At 38.1% G+C, this 20,236-nt stretch overlaps 1 protein-coding gene across 1 annotated transcript in view; it reads left to right on the top strand.

The window, feature by feature from the left end:
* LOC109060772 (guanine nucleotide-binding protein G(z) subunit alpha) overlaps nt 1–18,530 on the top strand; it is a 43,306-nt gene extending 24,776 nt beyond the window's left edge. Inside the window, 6 exon segments of the mRNA XM_042755232.1 lie at nt 1,029–2,365; nt 18,168–18,223; nt 18,226–18,408; nt 18,410–18,475; nt 18,478–18,495; nt 18,498–18,530. Coding sequence (XP_042611166.1) covers nt 1,624–2,365; nt 18,168–18,223; nt 18,226–18,408; nt 18,410–18,475; nt 18,478–18,495; nt 18,498–18,530 — 1,098 coding nt within the window. The 5' untranslated portion in view covers nt 1,029–1,623.
* The last annotated feature ends 1,706 nt before the right edge of the window (nt 18,531–20,236 follow it).

Below are 20,236 nucleotides of genomic sequence, written 5' to 3'. Positions count from 1 at the left end.
GGGTGCTTTGTGTGTTGGATCACCTTCTTGGCAGACCTGAATCTATGGTCACAGAGAGATGCCGGTGACTTGGGAGTGCATGATGGGACAGGGCTTACTATGAAGAAGGTTAGTTTTTTGATACAAACCATGATCTAAGGCATGTGTGTGTGTTTTTGAGAAAGCAGAAGTGTGTAGCAGAAGTATATGGTAGAGCTAACAGAGACTGACTGTGCTAATGACCATGTCTGTTCATTTTTTGCTCGAGTTTACTCTGCTTTTATTCTTACTTGTGGGCATAAAGAAAGCAATTGGTGTGATTTTTCATGGGTTTATACACATTTGTTTATTCTGCATGTGTAATTCAAGTGTTTTTGTTGAAAAGATTTCTGTTGTGTGCAACAGAATACTACATCTATTTGTTTTTCACACATCACCAAGGTCAGTGTAGTCAGTAGCCAAATTAGTAGGCATTGTTTTAGGGGTTCATCTGTAGGTAATATAGCCTTTTTCTTAAATATTATTCCTGGTAACATAAATATAATTCAAGTTGCAGTAATAATAACAAATAAAGATAGATTTGAAAAGAAGCGTTATCATTGGGATTCATCTAGGAGCTCTTGATGGCAATCTTGACCTTAAGCCTACATGCCCAGGTCAAAATGCTTCCTCAAAAGTGGGTGCCAGCAGTGTTTTATTCCCGTCTGACTCTATCCTGGTAGAAAACACTCACTTGTCACAATACAATCAATTACAGAAAAAATTCAAGTCCTACTCTAAGTCCTAGTTTTTTTTCTCCTTGCATATTGTGTTTCAGAAATATGTCACATTACAGAGGTAAACCTGGGTTATGAATGCATGTATTATGTTGACTTTGAAGTTAAGAACTGTGAAGTGATTAATATTTAATTTTGTGGGAACATCGTCCAGTCCAGAAGGTTTACGAAGGTTTAAGATCTCTCAGACAGAAACTTTCTTCTTAGAATTCTCAGTTTTATTTTCCCTTCTGTTTCATGATTTTTAATGTCTTTTTTTTTCTTTACCTGCAGGAACATGGGCCTTTAGTTGCCTCACTGGCTTATGCAGGCAAGACGATCTAGTACACAGGCACCAAAAACAGTGTACGAGAACCAAGGTCTGACATTCCATTGGATGGAAAGTGCCTGAAGAAAATTAAAGGAGGGCGGAATTGAGAACAGATGAATCAGTCGCAGAAATACAGGGAAGCACACTGGACGCCATGAGGGAGGAGAGTGAAGGAATTTTACGGTTTCGACTTTCTCTCTATGAACACTGACAAGTCCACTTAAAGCCTGCCGTGCTCAGGGGAGAGAGTCCCCTGATATGAACCCCAAGTCCTTAGCATCTCGAAGGCAAACACGCCCTTATGCCAGTGCCTGAGTGGGTCTTCTACAATGTCATGGTAGCACTGAATGCCAAAACAACAACCCTTGAAAAGAATTACTCAAAAACTGTAGACTTGGACAATGCATGTTGTCTAACACCATTCTGAAACTGGTTTCCAGCAAAAGCTTCCTCTAGTATCACCTCAACTGTATCACCATATCGTTTTACATTGCATACATTTACCGTCCACTCTCCCACTTCCTGGGATTACCAGCTCAAGTCCAGGTGCAGTCAACCATGGGGTGCCGGCAGAGTTCAGAGGAGAAGGAGGCCGCCCGGCGGTCACGTCGCATCGATCGACACCTCCGCTCAGAAAGCCAGCGGCAGCGGCGTGAAATCAAACTCCTGCTGCTCGGCACCAGCAACTCTGGCAAGAGCACCATTGTAAAGCAGATGAAGATCATCCATAGTGGAGGCTTCAACCTGGAGGCCTGCAAGGAATACAAGCCCCTCATCCTCTACAACGCCATTGACTCGCTCACCCGCATCATCCGCGCTCTCTCCACCTTGAAGATCGACTTCCACAACCCTGATCGGGCTTATGACGCAGTGCAACTCTTCGCCCTCACCGGGCCTGCTGAGAGCAAGGGTGAGATCACGCCAGAGCTCCTGGGGGTGATGAAGCGATTGTGGGCCGATCCAGGGGTCCAGGAGTGCTTCTGCCGCTCCAATGAATACCACCTAGAGGATAATACAGCCTATTATCTAAACGACCTGGACAGGATTTCTGCACCAGAGTACATCCCAACCGTTGAAGACATTCTGCGCTCACGTGACATGACCACTGGCATTGTTGAGAACAAATTCACCTTCAAGGAGCTCACCTTCAAAATGGTGGACGTGGGCGGCCAACGTTCAGAAAGAAAGAAGTGGATCCACTGTTTTGAGGGTGTGACTGCCATTATATTCTGTGTGGAGCTCAGTGGCTATGACCTCAAGCTTTATGAAGACAACCAGACGGTAAGGAGAGCCCAATTTTGTATTCGGGCCTTTGGTGCAAACAGATAATGCAAGCAGCAACACATGAACCAAATGTTATCTGCACTAGGCTATGCACGTCTCTACAGTAAATTCTTCCCGTCTGTGGCACTGACAAACAAACTGCTTTTATCATCTTGCTTCCACATTTCCTGCAGTACACACACTTTCAGTTACATTCAAGCTGTTCAAAGACCTAACGGTACCCTGCTAAATGACCAGCATAGCTTGTTGTGTTTTAAACTCTGATGTTCCAAATTAACCATCAAGACTACATTGGTAACCTAAATTATTACAAAGGTAATGCTGGGTGACCAACCAAGGGAAGGTGGTTTACCAGCTTAACCAGCTGGTTTGTTGGTTTTACCAGTCTCCCAGCCTTTTGAAGCTGATGTGTTAACTGTTGGATCTTAGATGGGTTTTTGGTCCTTTTCAGCAGTTGGGAGATCACCTGGCCTGACAACTAAACACTACCTTGAGCAGTGTTGCGTTGCCTTAGAATGATATAACGCTGCCTAACTACCTTAGTATAATGCATTGTGGAAGAAATTAACTAACTAGCCATCACTGTTTCCAAAAACTGTAATAACTTTGTCGCACATCCATAATTCCAAATATGCTAACAAGAAATGATGATTCTTACCACAGGTTGAGAGCTGTACTGTTGTTCTAGCCACATAACTTTGCAGTGCTGGCAGTGCTGATAGCCTCGTGGGCAGCATGCAGATATATAGTTTGATTTCCGGCTCAAGATCCTTTGCCGATCCCATTCCCTTTTCTCTGCCCTGTGCATCCCTGTCTGGTCTATACTGTCATATCCAATAAAGGCATAAAGAGGCTGAAAATATAAATTTGCAGTGCTGTTTGCGAATGTTCATTAGAACTATTGTTCTGGGAAAAAAACATAAAATCTTTGAACTATGTTGGTAATGACTGAACTTGTGACCATAATTGGCTAATGACACATTTGGGAACTGCACCCCAGACTGGGAGACCACGGTAAATAAGCTAAGACTAGCAAATAAGTTAAGTTTTTTTTTTTTTTTTTTAAGGCAGAGTGGGACAACCATTGAAATTCATGCCAGCATAAGCTGGTCTTCCAGCAGGCTTCCCGTCAATTAATAGCAAATGATATTTACAGAGTAAACCTGATTATATTTGCCTTTGCGTTAATTACAGGTGTGCTTTTTGTTAAGACTTGGAATTAACTTTTCTAAATGTCCGTCTAACCACATACATTCTCTCTACATGTGGTAAAGCGAATTGCTTATCAATGAATTCAAAAATTGCATACCTGTGTGTGCTATGCTAAACATTTTCCCTCGACTCACAATAAGAACTTCCAAGTATTGCATTAGCCTGGAATATCAATTAAGGTTGGGAAGTTAAAAATAAAAGTGTCCTGCGAGTCTTAGGGTAGGGGAGGGGGGGGTGTACAAGAGTGATAATTGAGTTCACAGTGCAAGGTGTCAGGGCGTACCCGTGAGAATGATCAGATTTGACACTGAGGAAAATCTCTGATGTGATGGGGATCAGAGAAAGTTTGGCGTGTCTTCTGCTAGAATGTTTGAAAGAAAAAAGAAGTAACAAGTCAGTGAGGAAGTGAGGAAACTGAAGGAAGGAGTCAACGCCTCGCTAGGGGAGTGGTGAAAAGAGAATATATTGAAGGGGGAAGGGTGGACCTCCTACAATAGTTTTTTTTTTGCGGATTTGCGGTTTTATCTGGTTGAAAACAATTGCAGCAGTCGGAGATAGCCTGAGGTCATCTTCAAATATAATTTATTAGCCTGAGTCTCACATGTTTATAAGGTGTGTTGATGATTTTCATGATAGAAATGAAAATGCATTTAAATTCAACAAATGGATCGTATTTTCTTAACACAAGTTCCTGGTTTTACAGCATTGCAAATGATTCATCGATTAGCTTTAGGGTTAGAATATCATGAGTATACTGTTACAGAGATATGTTATATTACGGAAGTAAAATAGCTTGCTAACGTAATGATACATCAGGTTTTTTTCCTGGTTCATAAGAAAGATGTTGTTTTGTCTTTCTTGACCATCCAGTTAAGGCTCATGGAAAATCTGGTCTACACAGGGCCTCGCAAGTTTCGTAAACATACGCTAACAGCTAGAAAAGTGTGTGTGTTTGAGCTCCAGGGTCTGGGGTGAGCCTCTGAATTAGATTACTCAATAAGCATTCTTCTCTGAACTGGCCCATGTGTGTTGCCGCTTGTGTGCTACCAATCTGCTCTGGTCTCTGCCATTACGGAGCAGAATTTCTAAAATGACACTCTGCACATTAACTCACTCGCATGCATCAGATGAGGCAAAGGGGATCAGCACGGTCACCAAATGATTGAGTCAGAGTGGCAGAGAAGGGTTTTAAGCAATGCCCCGTGGTCTTGAGAAAGTCTGTCTGAATGGACTGTCAGTCACAGGGAGAGACACACGTATTAGAAGCGAAATAGAGTGACGGTGCTCCGAAGTATGTAGTTAATAGCAGGAAATCTTGGTGACTTGTGTGTTAAATATAGACAATGTTGACTAAGATGACAGGGTCGGGCAAGTGACACTAAAAGCTTTCATGCTGCAGTAATATGTCTAGACAACCACTACTGTATATAGGACTTTTGAACACAGTCATTATATAGGAAAACAGGTCTATATTAAAATGTCTGATTAAATGAACAGCTGTTTTCGCAGCATATTAAACCATTATACAGCTACAGGCTGAAGTGCCATGCTCACTCAAAAAGATTTTTGAGCCAAGAGGATTTTGAATGGAACAAATAAATGAGTCACAATTGCTGAATAGTCATGAAGTAAGGTCAACTAGTTAATCTAGATTTTTTTTCTATTGTATTTTAAGAAAATAATTCTAATGGTTTAGGCTTTAATATTAGCATGCTAACAGTGTTTTGTGTCATAGTTAGCTGTTACACAATTTGCATAGCAAAACCATCCCCTACAGCAAAACACGTTGCTCACAGAAAAGGGTGTCTTGGCTGTTTTTTGCAATCCCAAGTAGATTTTTGAGTATCCTGTTGCATTTGGTATCAATGACATTTTTTAAATAGAATTAATACTTGATAAGAATTAATAATTAACAGTAAGGTATTTATTGGGTTTCAAAAGATATCTGTTTCAAATACACACTGTTTTTATGAACTCCTAAAGAAAAAACTCTAGTACACAGTAGTGTGTAAAACTCTCGGAAGTATTTTTAACATGTTTCTATGCCGCGAACTTTTAAATATTTCACATACTTTTGAGAATCCAACTTTAGTCAATCCTGATAAAGTGCTCGTCAATCATCAGTTGTAAACATGAAGAGCTTTCTGTTTATTTTTTCGGTGTGAGGGGCAATCGTCTTTTTTCCAGGCGCGTAGAACGTTGAAGAAGAACGACGACACGCACGTCTACCGGAAATCCTGTATAATTCAACCAATCCGACAACGACTTCAAAACTCCCAAAGTGTTTCCACATTTTGTGCAAACTCACATACACATAAAGTGACAAGATGGCCGCCGCCACATAGTGTTTATACAGAATTTATTCAGCCTGCTAAAAAGACAAATTTTCATCAGCATACAATGATGAAGTTAGGTTGTTTTTTGTCTCTTGTTTATTTAATGTCTGTTAAATATGTTTCAGGGGATTTTTAGGTTGAAATCCGCAAGAGTGCAAATAAAGACACCTTTGTTAGTTATAATACACATACATACAAGTATAACAAGCTAATGTTTGATTAGAAAGCCAAGAAAAAAACTTAAGCGTCAGAGATGACGTAAATGTCCTTAGCGGCATTTTACAAAATTTTGTGGCATAATCCTGGGTTCAGTTCATTTTCAATGAGAGAGAGACCTGGAGCTTAGATGAACAGCATGAATGACTGTATAATTAAAAGCGATTCCACTCACAAATAAATCTAACAAGAGGACACCATAATGGCTAAAATTAGTTGACGCGGGCGTGGCTCACGACCGCCATTCGTGAGGCAGTTTTCTGCATATATGTAAAATGCCCCTCGACTATCCACAAATGATCACAAAAGACTTTCTAATCACAAAAGTTTTCTAATGCAAATATAAACATTTTTCTTACCTCTACGTATGGAAGATTTTCTCTGATGAAGCTCCTTCCGACTGTTTGGGGACATCTGGAAAATCGATTGTTAGTCGAGAAGAAAAAGGTGAACGCTAGCATGAGTCCTGTGTTGTGCCAACAGTGAAGCACCTCCTGAGACCCATCCATGTGTGGGGTAGCTTTTCAACCAGGGAGTGGGCTGCTTTACACAATTCTGCCCCAAAAACACGTGCCAGGAATAAAGAATTGGTATCAAAACGTCCTGCAAGAGCGAACTTCTTTCCAAAGATCCATGAAACAATTTGATGTGTTGATCCGTGGTTTTTCCAGCATGATGGAGCACCATGTCACAAAACAAGAGAGATAAAGAAGTGGCTTGAAGATCATTACATAGAAATGCACGTGGACATGCAGAAGCCCACAAATTGTGATCAACTCCGAGAACAAATAAGGCAAGAATGGATCACCATCAGTCAGGATTTGGCCCAGAAGCTAATATCCAGCATGCCAAAGCGAATTGCAGAGGTTATGAAGAACAAGGGGCAACACTATAAATATTGACTTATTATACATTTTTGCCAAAAAAAGCCGTTAAAACTTATATGCATATTTTTTTTTTTGTTTTTTGTGGAAATATTATATAAATACTGAAGCAGCAAATTTTGCAAAACACAAAATTTATGTCACTGCCAAAACTTTTGGCAATGACTGTACAGCTACAGGCAGAAGTGCCATGCTCACTCAAAAAGATTTTTGAGTCAAGTGGATTTTGAATGGAACAAATAAATTAGTCACTATTGTTGAATAGTCATGAAGTAAGGTCAACTAGTTCATCTAGATTTTTTTTTAATTGTATTTTATGAAAATAATTTTAATTTTAGGCTTTAATTAGCATGCTAACAGTGTTTTGTGTCATAGCGGTTAGACAATTTGCATGGCAAAACCCTCTGGGTTTTTCGTGTTTTGTTTTTTTAATTCATCCCCTTTAAAAGACCTCCCCTACAGCAATACACGTTGCTCACAGAAGGGTGTCTTTGGCTGTTTTTTGCATCCCAAGTAGGTTTTTTTTGAGTATCCTTCTTGGTATGGTATCAATGACATTTTTAAAAAATAAATGAATACTTAATAAGGAATAATAATTAATAGTAAAGACATTTTATAAGGTTACAAATGATATCTGTTTCAAATACACACTGTTCTTATAATATATAAATTAAAAAAAAAAAACAATAGATACATGATGTCTCCTGGAAAACACATTTATAAGCACTTTTCAAGGTTTTTCTAGAACACAGCAAACACTCAGTACCTTCTTCTGATAATTAATTATCTGTGGTGTATCTAGGCATTTCCCGCTGTCGAGAGCTTTGCAAAGAACAGTTTCATTCAGGCGTAAGTGGCAGCAATATTTCATAGATGGTGGTTCACCAGAAATCTATGGAAAACATTTCAGTTACAGCATTAAAAGCACGGGTCACACTTTAGCCTTGGCGGAGACCAGTTCTAACTATTAACTATGGAATTTTGACCTCATTAACTCCTAAATTGTGCTGTTTTGGTTATATAGTTAGTAAAGAAGCTGAGAAGTTTAGGAACAAGGAAGGATTGGGAGGATTTAAAATGATGGTCATGCAGAATAATGCATTAAGATATGGCTTTTATAAGTATGAATAAACAGCCAGTAATATTAGTAATATGCATGCTAATAAGCAACTTTGTTACATAGGAGAATAAGGTCCTAAACAAAAAGTGTTACCAATCCCACCCATATGGATGTTGCACCATGCTTACACCTACTTCAAGTCCCGCGGTTTCTGTTACCTAAAGGAAAGCAAGTTAACAATCTTAAATTAGCTAAAATTCACCAAGATTTTTATTAGAAATGTCCTCTCGGGCTGTAGTCCCACAGTCCCTTATTAAGAGAATGCTTATTCCCACACAGCTGGTACTAAAAAGCTTTCCAGTAATGCATCGCCTCAGCTGTAAATCGGTTTTCGGTTGCAAATGCGCAATCATTTAATTCTGTTGGGGACTTCAAGCAAACAGTGTCAATTTTGGGGCATGGCGCTGTTTTAGCTTCTTTTCCCCCTTCAGACATCCCTTTTCCAGGTTCCTTTTTTGACCCAACCCTCCCTTAAAAAAAGGGTTTCCATGGCAAACCGGGGCCAAGCAACAGAGCAGTCGAACCGCCTAATCCGGGGCTGTTGACAATGAGATGTGACCGGGAGGACGAAGGGGGGGTCGGTGGGGGGGGGGAGGGGTTTACATGGGCCTACGGCAAATAGAGAGAGGATCGAGTGTGCGCGTGACAAGGAGGTGGAGAGAGATAGCGGAAAGGGATACGGCATTGACGCAATGGTCTGTTGAAGAAATGCAGCTCGCTGGTGCCAGTTGCTGAGAGGGAGCGGAGTAGAGACTGCGCAAGATTCTGGGTCACATGGAGGGAGTGCTTTGCAAGCAACATTGGCAGGCGATATAATTGGCTTTGAGGAAGTTCACTGAGGACGAGACTGCTGCATCGCCCTACCACTTATCACTGACATCACGCGCCTGAAGCCATCGATTAGTTGATTTCCTTTTCCATTTTTTGACCAGGCAGCGACCTGAAAATGAAAAGAAATGCAATCAGTGATGCATCACTCATGTCATTCCCACTCTGTATGAATTACTTTTTTTCTTCTGAACACAAAAGAAGATGTGTGCGGAAAAAAGGGAAAAAAAATCTCTAAGTTTTTTTGTCCGAGGGGAAAACAAAGCATTGTTGCTTCCCAATGTTCTTCAAACAATATCTTCTAAATTCCACAGAACTATAGTACAGGCCCTGTTTAAAACTTTTGTATTAAGATCACAGGTTTATGAAGAATCCAATCCCAATTGGACAGGCACTTACAATAACAGGTGTAAACAAGGGCTGCAACGTTGGTAAATTGTTTGCTTGCAACCCAGCTTTCAGAGGTAGTTGGAAAACTGCTGTTCAGTTATAACTGGAATCCAGTAATCTGGATTACACACATCAGATTCCAAAAAAGTAAGTACTTCTAATTTAGAATCAAATCACATACAATACTTATTTATCAGACTTATACAGTATATAGTTGATTACATGATTACAGAATTGTGTCACACACTGGCAATAAATGATTCCCTAGTTTATTGATTTGCAACTAATTCTTCCAAATATACACAAATAAAAAAATTAAGAGAGGCCACAACAGAAATTTGACCACTGGATTACAAACAATATTCATTTTTAATAAGTGTTCTTCATTAATATTTCAACATCCAATAAACACTACTGATGAAGACGTTATTTGTATTTGAATTCTAACTGATTAAATTAAATGAATCACTTCAACTTTTTTAGTAAGTTTTTTTTATTTTAATTTTATTTTAATGTGACATTTTTTAATACTTTTCATTAAACTCCCAAATCTTGCCAGGTCCCTTCATGACCCCAGTTTGGGAACAACCTTGAAATAATGTAATGTTTAATGCACTTCATGTTGTTTAATTTATGTCCAATCTTAATTATGACATTTAACATCATGAGGATAAACAAATTAAATCAAAAGTATCAAAAAACATACTAAAAATGTCGGTAATGTAAACAAGCTGTTACTAACATACTTGTTTTGTCCTGTAAATTTGGAACAGCTGGCACTTACGTTTGTAAATATTCGACATAACCCGTTCGACTGGACGGGCTTGGTTAGGTGTTAAACCACTCCTGTGGTTGAATGTCGTTCTAAACAACAGACCTAAGTCTTAATATACAGGACGTGTTGTTGAAGTGCGCTAACCAGACGGGATTTAAAACCTGAAATCATAATGTAAAAAGCACACTATTCTCTACCTTCTTGATTTTTAACACAAACACGCGTCTGTGGTTAGTTTTCAGCTATCAGAGAGAAATGACAAGCACAAGCTCTCTGCCTGTTTTCTGTTGTCTCCTTCCGTTCAGATGTAAATTACGCAAATTATTTTGCAATATTAAATCGATACATCAGAAAGAGGACCATTCTACCAGCTGCCATATCTGCCTTAAAGTGTTTGGGGAAAGTGGTTGAAGTGGACAAAAAGATGGGATTAAGAAACCCCAGGTATAAACAGGACTGGTGGTCTTAATCATCTTCTAGTGAAATTTCTGATCGCCCAAAACAACATGTCTTAATAACAGCTGTAACGGCGACATACAGGGTCATGCAGGGTTTGAGGATGCACATTCAGGGTGAGGTATAAATTATTTAACATAATGTGTACTTTTTTTTTTGGAGTGAAACTAACCCTTTAAGTATTTGACTAAACCCCAGTAACTTTAAAAATGTATAGTGTGTAACAAACACGTTATAATTCATTGTGCTTCATATGCACATTGAGCTGGCGAATGACGATTGTTGAAAAAAAGGTACTTGACCACCCCCAGCAAACTACATAGCAACCCACACCCCTCGGTCAACTGCATGTGGTAGCAACATGCTAGTCAACCACGTCAGAGTCAAAAATCGCAACCCGCTTTAGCAAGAATCTCGGCACGACCACCAATACACAGAACATAGTATTTCTTCTGACAAAATGAAAAAAAAATTGTAATTCTACTAAATTTGTATTTTGATGCCTATTACTACTGCAGCCGTTGCCAGTAATTGTTGAGGGATGACAAGGGAGCTAGACAGTCACCTGACTCATGTGGGTTTCAATTACTGATAAACCTGGATGTCAGGGGAAAAAAAAATCCATAGCAAAAACCCGGGCAAGCCTTAGACTTCTCGCATTCACGTGAAGCTTTTTGAAGCTAACCATATTAGCCACATTAGCTGAACTGACTCACATTAAAGCAATGGTTGTGAACATTTAAAGTTGTCAACCAGATTGGTGCAGATGTATTTGAGACAAACAATAGCTGAGAGTCAGCTCAATGCTTCCTGAACTTTTATTCATATGTTATGAAAATTTTAACAAGGGTTGCCAGGCCTATGTTACAAAACCAGCCCAATGGGCCAATCAAAAAATATCCCAAAAACTTGAAGTATACCACTCCATATATATAAACACACGCATTTTACAGGTCACTGTTACATGGATGTGTTAGACATAAGTTTCATCCTGATCCAATATTAACTATATTGTACTAATCAATAAACATATAAATTGGATAAAACTTGAATGCGTGGTTTAGCTCCACTCGCTGGGGCATTTCCCTATGAAAATTCCTTAGTCAACAATGCACACGTTATCTCATTTTGCATAAATGTTGTGCCAGCCACATTTGTCTAATGAGCCCTGGGTTGCAGTTCCAATAATAAGTTGAATGAAAAGGAAGGCTGATAACTCTAGGAGTCTTATTTCTAGTTCTGAATACAGATAATCTTCGTATAATCTTCTCATCTTCTTCAACAAAGGAAATGTTGTGAGGAGAGTGGAATAAAATGAACGAGAGACAATAACTGTGAGGCCAAAGCATGGCAATACGAGCAAGGGTACGGTGTAAATATACGTTATAGCTCTCGCTTCGATGCTGCTGGGGCTATTAGAGAGACTAGACTAAGAGTCACGCTTTTTTCAACTCAGCTTCAATGAAATGGATTTTTCTAGAGCGAGACGTCTCAATCCAACAGGTTCTTATTTACAGGAAACAAAGCATGGTAATACACTGTTGGACCTCCCTATTAATATTTAAGCCTAATGAAGGCTTGTGTCTGGAGTGCGCAGGGAGAGGCGGGCGTCACGCTGTGCGTTGTGGTCTCAGTGGGGGCACCCCCTACCCACTGGCTTCCTGCCTCCTTTTCTCTTTCATTTTTTTTTTTTCTATGTCTCTCGCTCTCTCTTCTCCTTCTGCTCTCCCACACTTGGCTCTGACGAAAGCTGCAGTTGGAAAACAACCCTGAGCTTCAACAAAGCACTTCCATCCTGTCTCCTGGGCTGACCCCAATTGCTTAATGGACACATTAAGATCTGCAGAGACGTTTGGCTAATGGGTGTGGGACTCCTGATTACAGAAAGCCCACATTCAAGGCCATTGGAGGCTCTCTCTGGTAGGAATTATGAGTACACACTACTTGGGCCCTCAGACGAAAATCGCAGCCCCTCGCAATCTGGCAGCTGGCTACAGCTGGTACGAACTAAATGTTTATGTACGATGAGAGTACGAGATGTTTGTACGAGAGAGTTTTTTTCCAAATAATCAAATTTGTGAGTGCACATTTTTCAAAGATTACATTTGACTGTCATGAAGGATTACTCATAGACTATTAGATATATGTCATGCCCTGCGCTAAAATGGCACATATCCCCAATAACACTCTGGTACTGCACCAATTTATTTATGGGTCCTAGAACGTGACCAAAAACCTATAACCTAATGGCTAAAACAGGGCCTATTCCCCCAATAACATTTGACAAATGTGAGTTTGTAGAACTTTGTGGTCCAGTAATTTCATTATACACAACATTTTTTCTCAGGTCCTGAGAATTGAACGAAACATTACAGAAATACAAAGAAAAGTCTTGAAAAACGTATCCCTAACCTAATAGCAGGTTCATTGCTTTAAACATAAAAAAATGAACCCTCAGGGTCAAGTTGTATTCATGGGGGCGCAGAGTTTGGGGGTCCGAAATATCTAAAATGGCTAAAAAGTCTGATCTCAGGAAAGACAAACTAGGAATAATATATTAACATTTGACAGGATTGTGTTTTTTGAGAAAAAAAATGTATGCGTGTTTACGTGAAAAACTAATAGAACTTGAATAAGGCAATTCATTTGGTTGATAATTTTTGAGCTTGTAGCCTAACAAAATCATGTTACTCACTTACAGTATTGATTTCATTTTTATGACATTTCATATGAGAGTGGCGTCAACTATCATGAATTCACATCGAGAAGAGCTGCTAATTTAAGAGCCATCAGTTTTTTATGTTACATGTTTCAAGTTTATTAGTTTTTAACAGTGAGAATTGATTTTCGGACTTTGAAATTTATTGTGACCACAAAGCGTAACAATCTATTTTCTAGTATTCTTAATACATTATTATTCTTTAATTGTATTCCTTATATTATTAATATTTTGAGAATAGGTGTTAGGGGGGGATAAATGTGAAAGACAGCTAAATTTGTTACAGTAAAATGTGCATTTAATACATCAAGCTTTTGAAATAGTAGTGTTATGTGAAATCATAATATTTCCAGTTTTCTAAATAACTAGTTGCTTCCAGTACAAGTATATAGCATAAAAAAAATTAATGTTTCTGTTGTAAATATTCTTTTTTCTGAGGAAAACCAAAACTAAAAAGCAAACCAATTGAAGTACTTATTCTTACAAGCAAATAAACTATTTCAGTTGTATCTCTGTTGTGTGGGCTTCAGCCGCGGCGCTCCAGGAAAATGTGAATTCAGCGCGCTCGGGGGGGGCGTTTAACATTACAAGATAATGAAGGGTGTGAAAAAAACCGTAGATTACGTCGAAATATTCTGTTTCTTTATGTCAATATTTGTGTTACATTCAGGCTGTGATATCTCAAATCATGTTTCTTCGACTGTTTCACTGAGTTACCATTTTATGACGCATTTGTTCTGAGTGTGCAGACAGCAGTGTTATCTTATTTATAAGTGAACAAAGTTTTTGTTGTTTAAATTATGTCTGTAAACATTATGTAGTCAGAATTTATTTGGTTTTACGATGCAAAAAGAAGGTCCAGTTAATCAACGGGTTATCAGGAGAGAAAATACCCCATACTTGCGGATCCAGAGGGTTAAGTTGTAAAGACCTCAAAACAAAGCCAATTGAAGTAAATTATACAAGAAAATACACTTTCTCCCCTCAAATCATGTTTAAATCTAACGTAGCTCATATTCTTTAGTATTTGTGGTCGAGTGAAAATGGGCATCACGTTGCCTACCAGGATTCCACAGGAGACTAAAATCCCTTCTGAAAGAGCCCTCAGTGACGAACTGAGGGTCTATACGTTTAATTTTTCTTTAATCACTAAAATTAAGCAACTTTCCTTCATCGTTTGAAAGAGCCACATACTTCTTGATTTTATTCATCCAGTCTTCTTAATGTTTTGAAACCTTGATTTTATCTCTGAAAACCACTCTCTCTCGTAGATGATCTTGTGATTTGCTTGAAGCACGATGATGTTTTGTGTAACCTTTCAAACAGCGGCCCAGTCTTTATATCAGATTCCTCCCTCAGTCACAAGACTGCTCGGTCCCATACCATCCTGGCCTGCAGCCATTGTCAGCTCACGCCTGTGGGAGGGGAGCACACACACAAAACGAATGTGGGTAAACGCTTGACACACTATATATTGAATAATCGATAACTGTACGCTTATCATGTATATACAGTAGAGATAGATATGTGATATATTGGCTTGTAGACTAAGGTTTGAATGTGCCTGTCTTTAAATTGTGGTCTTATTAGTCTTACCTATCGCAGCTAAAAAAAGTAGATTATACAGTAAAATTATGTTTAGTAAACACATATAACCATTGAAATATTTGCAGATTAGAACATTAGTTTCTGGGATTTAAAATGCATTACTTTGAATGAATGATGGTATCGGTAAAAAGGCTCAATCGTAAAAGGCTCAGCTGATGTCGCCAGCAAAATGGTTCTGCGCATTTCACGGCTGTTATTTACATCCTGTCCTCTGCTTTTGTTTTATGGGCATTACGCTGGCAAACACAGCAAGGTAATTGAACATGGGCAGGTGACTAATTGAATTAGATAGGGAACTCGGCAGGGCTGGAGAAATAGAGGTTAATAACCGCGCTTGGCCATATGATGCTTGCTGAAATCGACATGAATTCTGTGAGCTGCTTTTTCTTGTTGTTTTATCCTTTTAGGGATTTTGTTGTCTTTGGCTTTTAATCCTTATTTTTGGATTTTTTTTTCAAGGTTAGAAGATTATGTATGCATTTTTATTCTTTACAGAAAGGGACAATTATTTTCAACGGTTCCTGTTATGGCCTGGTTATCTAACTAGAAATATTGCTGATGATTGTGCGCCATATTCAGTGTGGGAGCCACACTCTTATAATCATCTTGCATTTTCAATAAAGTATAGGGTTGGGTGTAATGATGTTTCTATGTAACACGTGTACTGTAATAAAAGTTTACTCATCCACTAAAAAAGCAAAGTTAGGATCACTGTTCATTTTTAGTTAATTTATTCACAGTTACTTATAAAGTACTAGCGTAACATACAGTAGACATTTCAACAGTTCTAAAATCAATATGGAATTTCAAAATCTAAAATATCGTCTTAAATCTAAAACTGAATGGCAGCGTCTTAACCCTCTGCACGCTGGCGCATTCACGTTGCAGTTTTTCACTTATAACAAGAGAGAAGAACCTAAAAATACTCAGATACAAATCTATACTCTATAAAGGGTCTACCTTTTACTTTGTGTTAACTGACTAATAATAAACAAAAAAACAAACAGGGTGCGCTTTCTGCTGTTTTGGTCTCCGTGTGAACTTCTCTTTCTGAAAACCATCACAGTAAAAATGAACTGAAAACTCAGAGAATATTTGACAACCCAGACGTGAGAAAATATGTCTATAGAAAACTTTAAAGTGTTCTACTTTTAAATGATCCAATTAAATCAAAAACATGAATATTCGTCTGATTACAACTAAATCCCGTAAGAAATGAAAGCGAGGTACAGTCCTTTCCCTACTCTGAGCTCAGCCATAACCTGCGTTGCAAATGCCCTCATGCACCTAGATACAAAAAAATAGATTTAAAAATAATCATGATTCATGTATTTTTGCACTGTTTTTTTGGAAGAGGACCTGCTATGAGGAATACACCAGAATTTACCTTAGAAGAACAGCCACGATCTGACACGGCTTTTATTCAGCAGGAGGATCTCATTTCTTGTAAATTTATTCTTTACTTACATTAGTTAACGTGTGTTATTTTTTACATAAACTTGTACTTGATTTTGACAGAGTTGGGGGTTTTTTTTCCTAAACATCTAGCCAAAACAGAGAAATGTGTGCAAGCGAGTGAAATATGCATTCAGATATATAGGCAACACTTTTTAATTACATATAGTTTAAATGTCGTATACAAAATGAGGATGTAATTTTTTTTTTTTTTATAGGTTTTTTTTCTTTTTTATTATATGCAGCATGAGATAATGTTTACAAATCTAGGAATGTTTAGATTAGTGGTTTACACCCTGATCTACTATCAGATGATCTTTGTCGATGTTTATCAATGTGCTAGTGCGCATAAGAATTTAGTTTATAAAAATATCGCAGAATGTTGTTTTATGTACTGTGTGGTTAATACAAGAGACATAGATGTGCATGAATGACAGTACCAAAATCTGACTGTCTAATTCGTGTACAAAATGTCAGTAGTGAGAATGTATGAAAAGACAGCAAATATGGTACTCATTGTTTTGAAATAATTTTAAATGCTTGGGGGGGCCGGGCTTGATACATGAAATATTTTACTTCAGCTTTTTTGTTATTTAGATATTTTACAGAGTAATTCTATTTGTTAACCAAAGAAGGTTAAATTTTTTATTATAATGTGTAATTATTACAGTTGTATTAAACACTAAAAGGCGAAACTGTTCCATGTTTGACCTCAACTGGAAAGAACCAAGAGTGATCATTTCTATTGTCTATGCTTTTAAGGTTTTATAGGGATTTTAAGATGTGTACATTAGTGATGTGAATAATTATTAAGTTACTATTGTTATTGAACTTGTCAGGCAGAGTAATAAGAAAATTAATTTAAATACAATATTGATGAGGCCTTGTGTCATTAGTAATTAACTACTTTTTTGGAAGTAACTAACCCAAACACTTATGTGTGTCCATCATTAAAAAAAATGACAGTTAAAGTATTATGCCAAAACAGTGTAAGAATGGAAAAAAAAGAGCTTTAAAACCCTGTGAAAAAAAGAAGTATAATGTTCAAAATAGTACTTATTAGGGGAAAGAAAATATTAAGTATTGACCTAAATACATCTTTATAAGTAACTTCATAATTGCTTTTTAATTTCTTTGAAATATAGTTAAAATGAACTGCTAACTTAAATATACTTTGACGTCATTTCTATTGAAATTTGTATGTCATGTATTTAAACATATTTGTAATTACACATTTGTCATATTAAAGTTGTAATTTAGTGTATTTAAAATATATTTACTTAAAATGTAATACTGAATAACACAATACAGTTAAAAATTGTAATTCTGATGGCTTAGAAAGTAATAGCATTAGTGTTTCCACTCCAAAAGCCACATGATTTGGTGTATTATTCTTGTAGCACAAAACAGTTTGCAAGCAAAGATGAGAATTGAGGGGGGGTAACAATACTTAGGAGGTTAGAGGCTTGTTCAAATTCATAAACCCTGAGTGCTTGCAATAGTAAATGGCGAGTTTGTGGGAGTTAAAGCACATTGTCTGTCCCCTGTTGCCACAACAATGAATGTCCCAGAATTGGAGTGATTTGCTGTCCTCATACTGGGTCATCTCTATTGACATTCCATCCCTAGTCCGTCTAGATCTAGAGTGTCTCTCTCTAAATATTGTTACCCTGTTTGCTCTCTTCAAGGTTAAAAGGCCGTCTGATTTGATCAACTCCAGAGGTTTCCCCCCACGAGGGAAGCATGATCCCTTGTTAGTGCTTCAACTAAACCATTTCTTGTCTTTGGTCTCTACACAGATGCCGTATGGCGGAGAGAGCCTGCGTTTGTTCGAATTCCATCTGCAACCACAACTGGTTCACCAATACCTCGACGCTTCTATCATCCTCTTCCTCAACAAGAAGGACCTGCTTGCCCGAGAAGATCAATGCTGTATTCCGCTGACCGTCTGCTTCGCTGAACTACAAGGGGCGAAACACCTACGAGGACGGCGGGCGGCCGTGTACGTGCAAAGGCAGTTTTGAGGGACCTCAACCCGCAACAAGGAGACCAAGGAAAGTCCTCTACTCGCACTTCACTTGCGCCACTGACACCAAGCAACATCCGAGTTTTGTGTTTGACGCGGGGGGGTGACGGACGTGATCATTCTCAAAACAATCTCAAGTACATTGGGTTGTGCTAGGACGAGGGGGACAGGGGAGAGGGGCGGCAGGCACGGCTTATGAAAAAAACCCTTGGCGAAACGACGAGTCCTGCCTGTCGCTCGACTCTGAAGTGCCCCTTTGAAAACGCTTGTCGAAACAGAGAAACTCAGATGAGGCTCAGAGGAAAGGGCTACATGCTGCCATCCCTGCTAGATTTATCAATGTTCAAAAACGTAACAGGTACAAGAGGAATTTTACAAGGTTGGTATAAATGTGTTTGCACTGAACATATGAGTATGTAGACGCACACACACCCATCGTTACGTTTGTTCACACACCACGGACTTCGGAATCAGCAGTAAAGCACATGTTTTGACATGGAAAACAACTGGGAAACAGATCTCCCTGCTCCTCTTTTCCCTGACTAACAGCAGGAATTCCTACCTGAAAATGTACTCATTTGCTCATGTCATTTCAAACCTGTATGTCTTTTGTGGAACACAAAGGAGATGTTTAGCAGAATGCTCATGCTTCTCTTTTACATACAGTGACAGTGAATGGTGGGGAAAAAACACCATAAAAGTAACTTAACATTTAACTTGTGCTCTTATTATTAAGGAATACATTTTAAAGCTTTTATGCACGTATGCCAGTTTGGTGCATCGCAGTTGGTGAAGATACACTCTCACACTACAGTTCAAATTATAATCAAGTACTTTTACAACACATGAAAACGGGTGTACTTCTTTAAAGCATGAAAAGAAAAATGAAACAATGATTTAAAATGTACTTTAAAAAAATTTTAATTTGACTTAAAAAAATCACTTTGATGAACATGAATGAGAAGTTGAGAGCTGCAGTGGAGACGGTTATCTGTGTATCTGTGAACGACTTAAAATGTAAGTGTTTTTCCTCACACACACTCTATTGTAGAACTTCATGAATTTTGGAATTTTGATTATATGGATTGCTGTTATAGTACTTTTTGTCATTTTTGGCACTTAACATCCCTTGGTTACCATGCATTGTCTTTGAGTGGAAAAGAGCAGCATGAACATTCTGCTAAACATCTCTTTTTATGTTCGACAGAAGAAATAACATTTGAAGTGACCATGAGAGTGAGTAGATGATAAAATGCAATTTAGGTGAACTGTTCCTTTAAGTTTTGTCTTTCTTTATAAGGTCTTTGATTTGCCTGATTTAAGTAATGCTGCTTTCGGAGATGATATAAAGAGTTTATATGAAAATATAAATGTATATGAGAGGTTAAAAGTATCTTGAAAGAAAGAAAAACTACAAAAAAATTACGATGTCATTTGGTTTTGCTCCAAAGGTGAAAACTGCCACTGTCTGAATATGGAGTCAAATGGCTTTTTTACTCACATTCACACTGTAGTTTATTTTTTGGCTGTCTGACCCCTAGGAATCAATCTGTTTTCTTGTTTCTTTTTATTCTGTTTTCCTTTTGCCTAAAATAGGATGTAATCCAGAGTTTTTAGAGAAAGCGTCCTTCTTTCCATGAGAGTGTTACACTGACGTGAACATTAAGTGTTTCATAACATTCATTCCAGATTCAAAGAAAAATAAACAGTGCCAATATCAATGTAAATAAAAAAAGGCCCGTCTATCATGTTACTTTTTCAGTTTTAATGGACAAAAATATATATATACATATATATTGTAACATTAAATATGCATGAATTTGTTACTTTGGGTTTTTGATAAATTATGGTTTGATTTACTT

Source organism: Cyprinus carpio, unplaced genomic scaffold, assembly GCF_018340385.1.
Source record: "Cyprinus carpio isolate SPL01 unplaced genomic scaffold, ASM1834038v1 S000006657, whole genome shotgun sequence".
NCBI classification, from domain to species: Eukaryota; Metazoa; Chordata; class Actinopteri; order Cypriniformes; family Cyprinidae; genus Cyprinus; species Cyprinus carpio.
The sequence above is the reverse complement of the archived record's forward strand: the minus strand, read 5'-3'. Positions and strand labels throughout refer to the sequence as shown.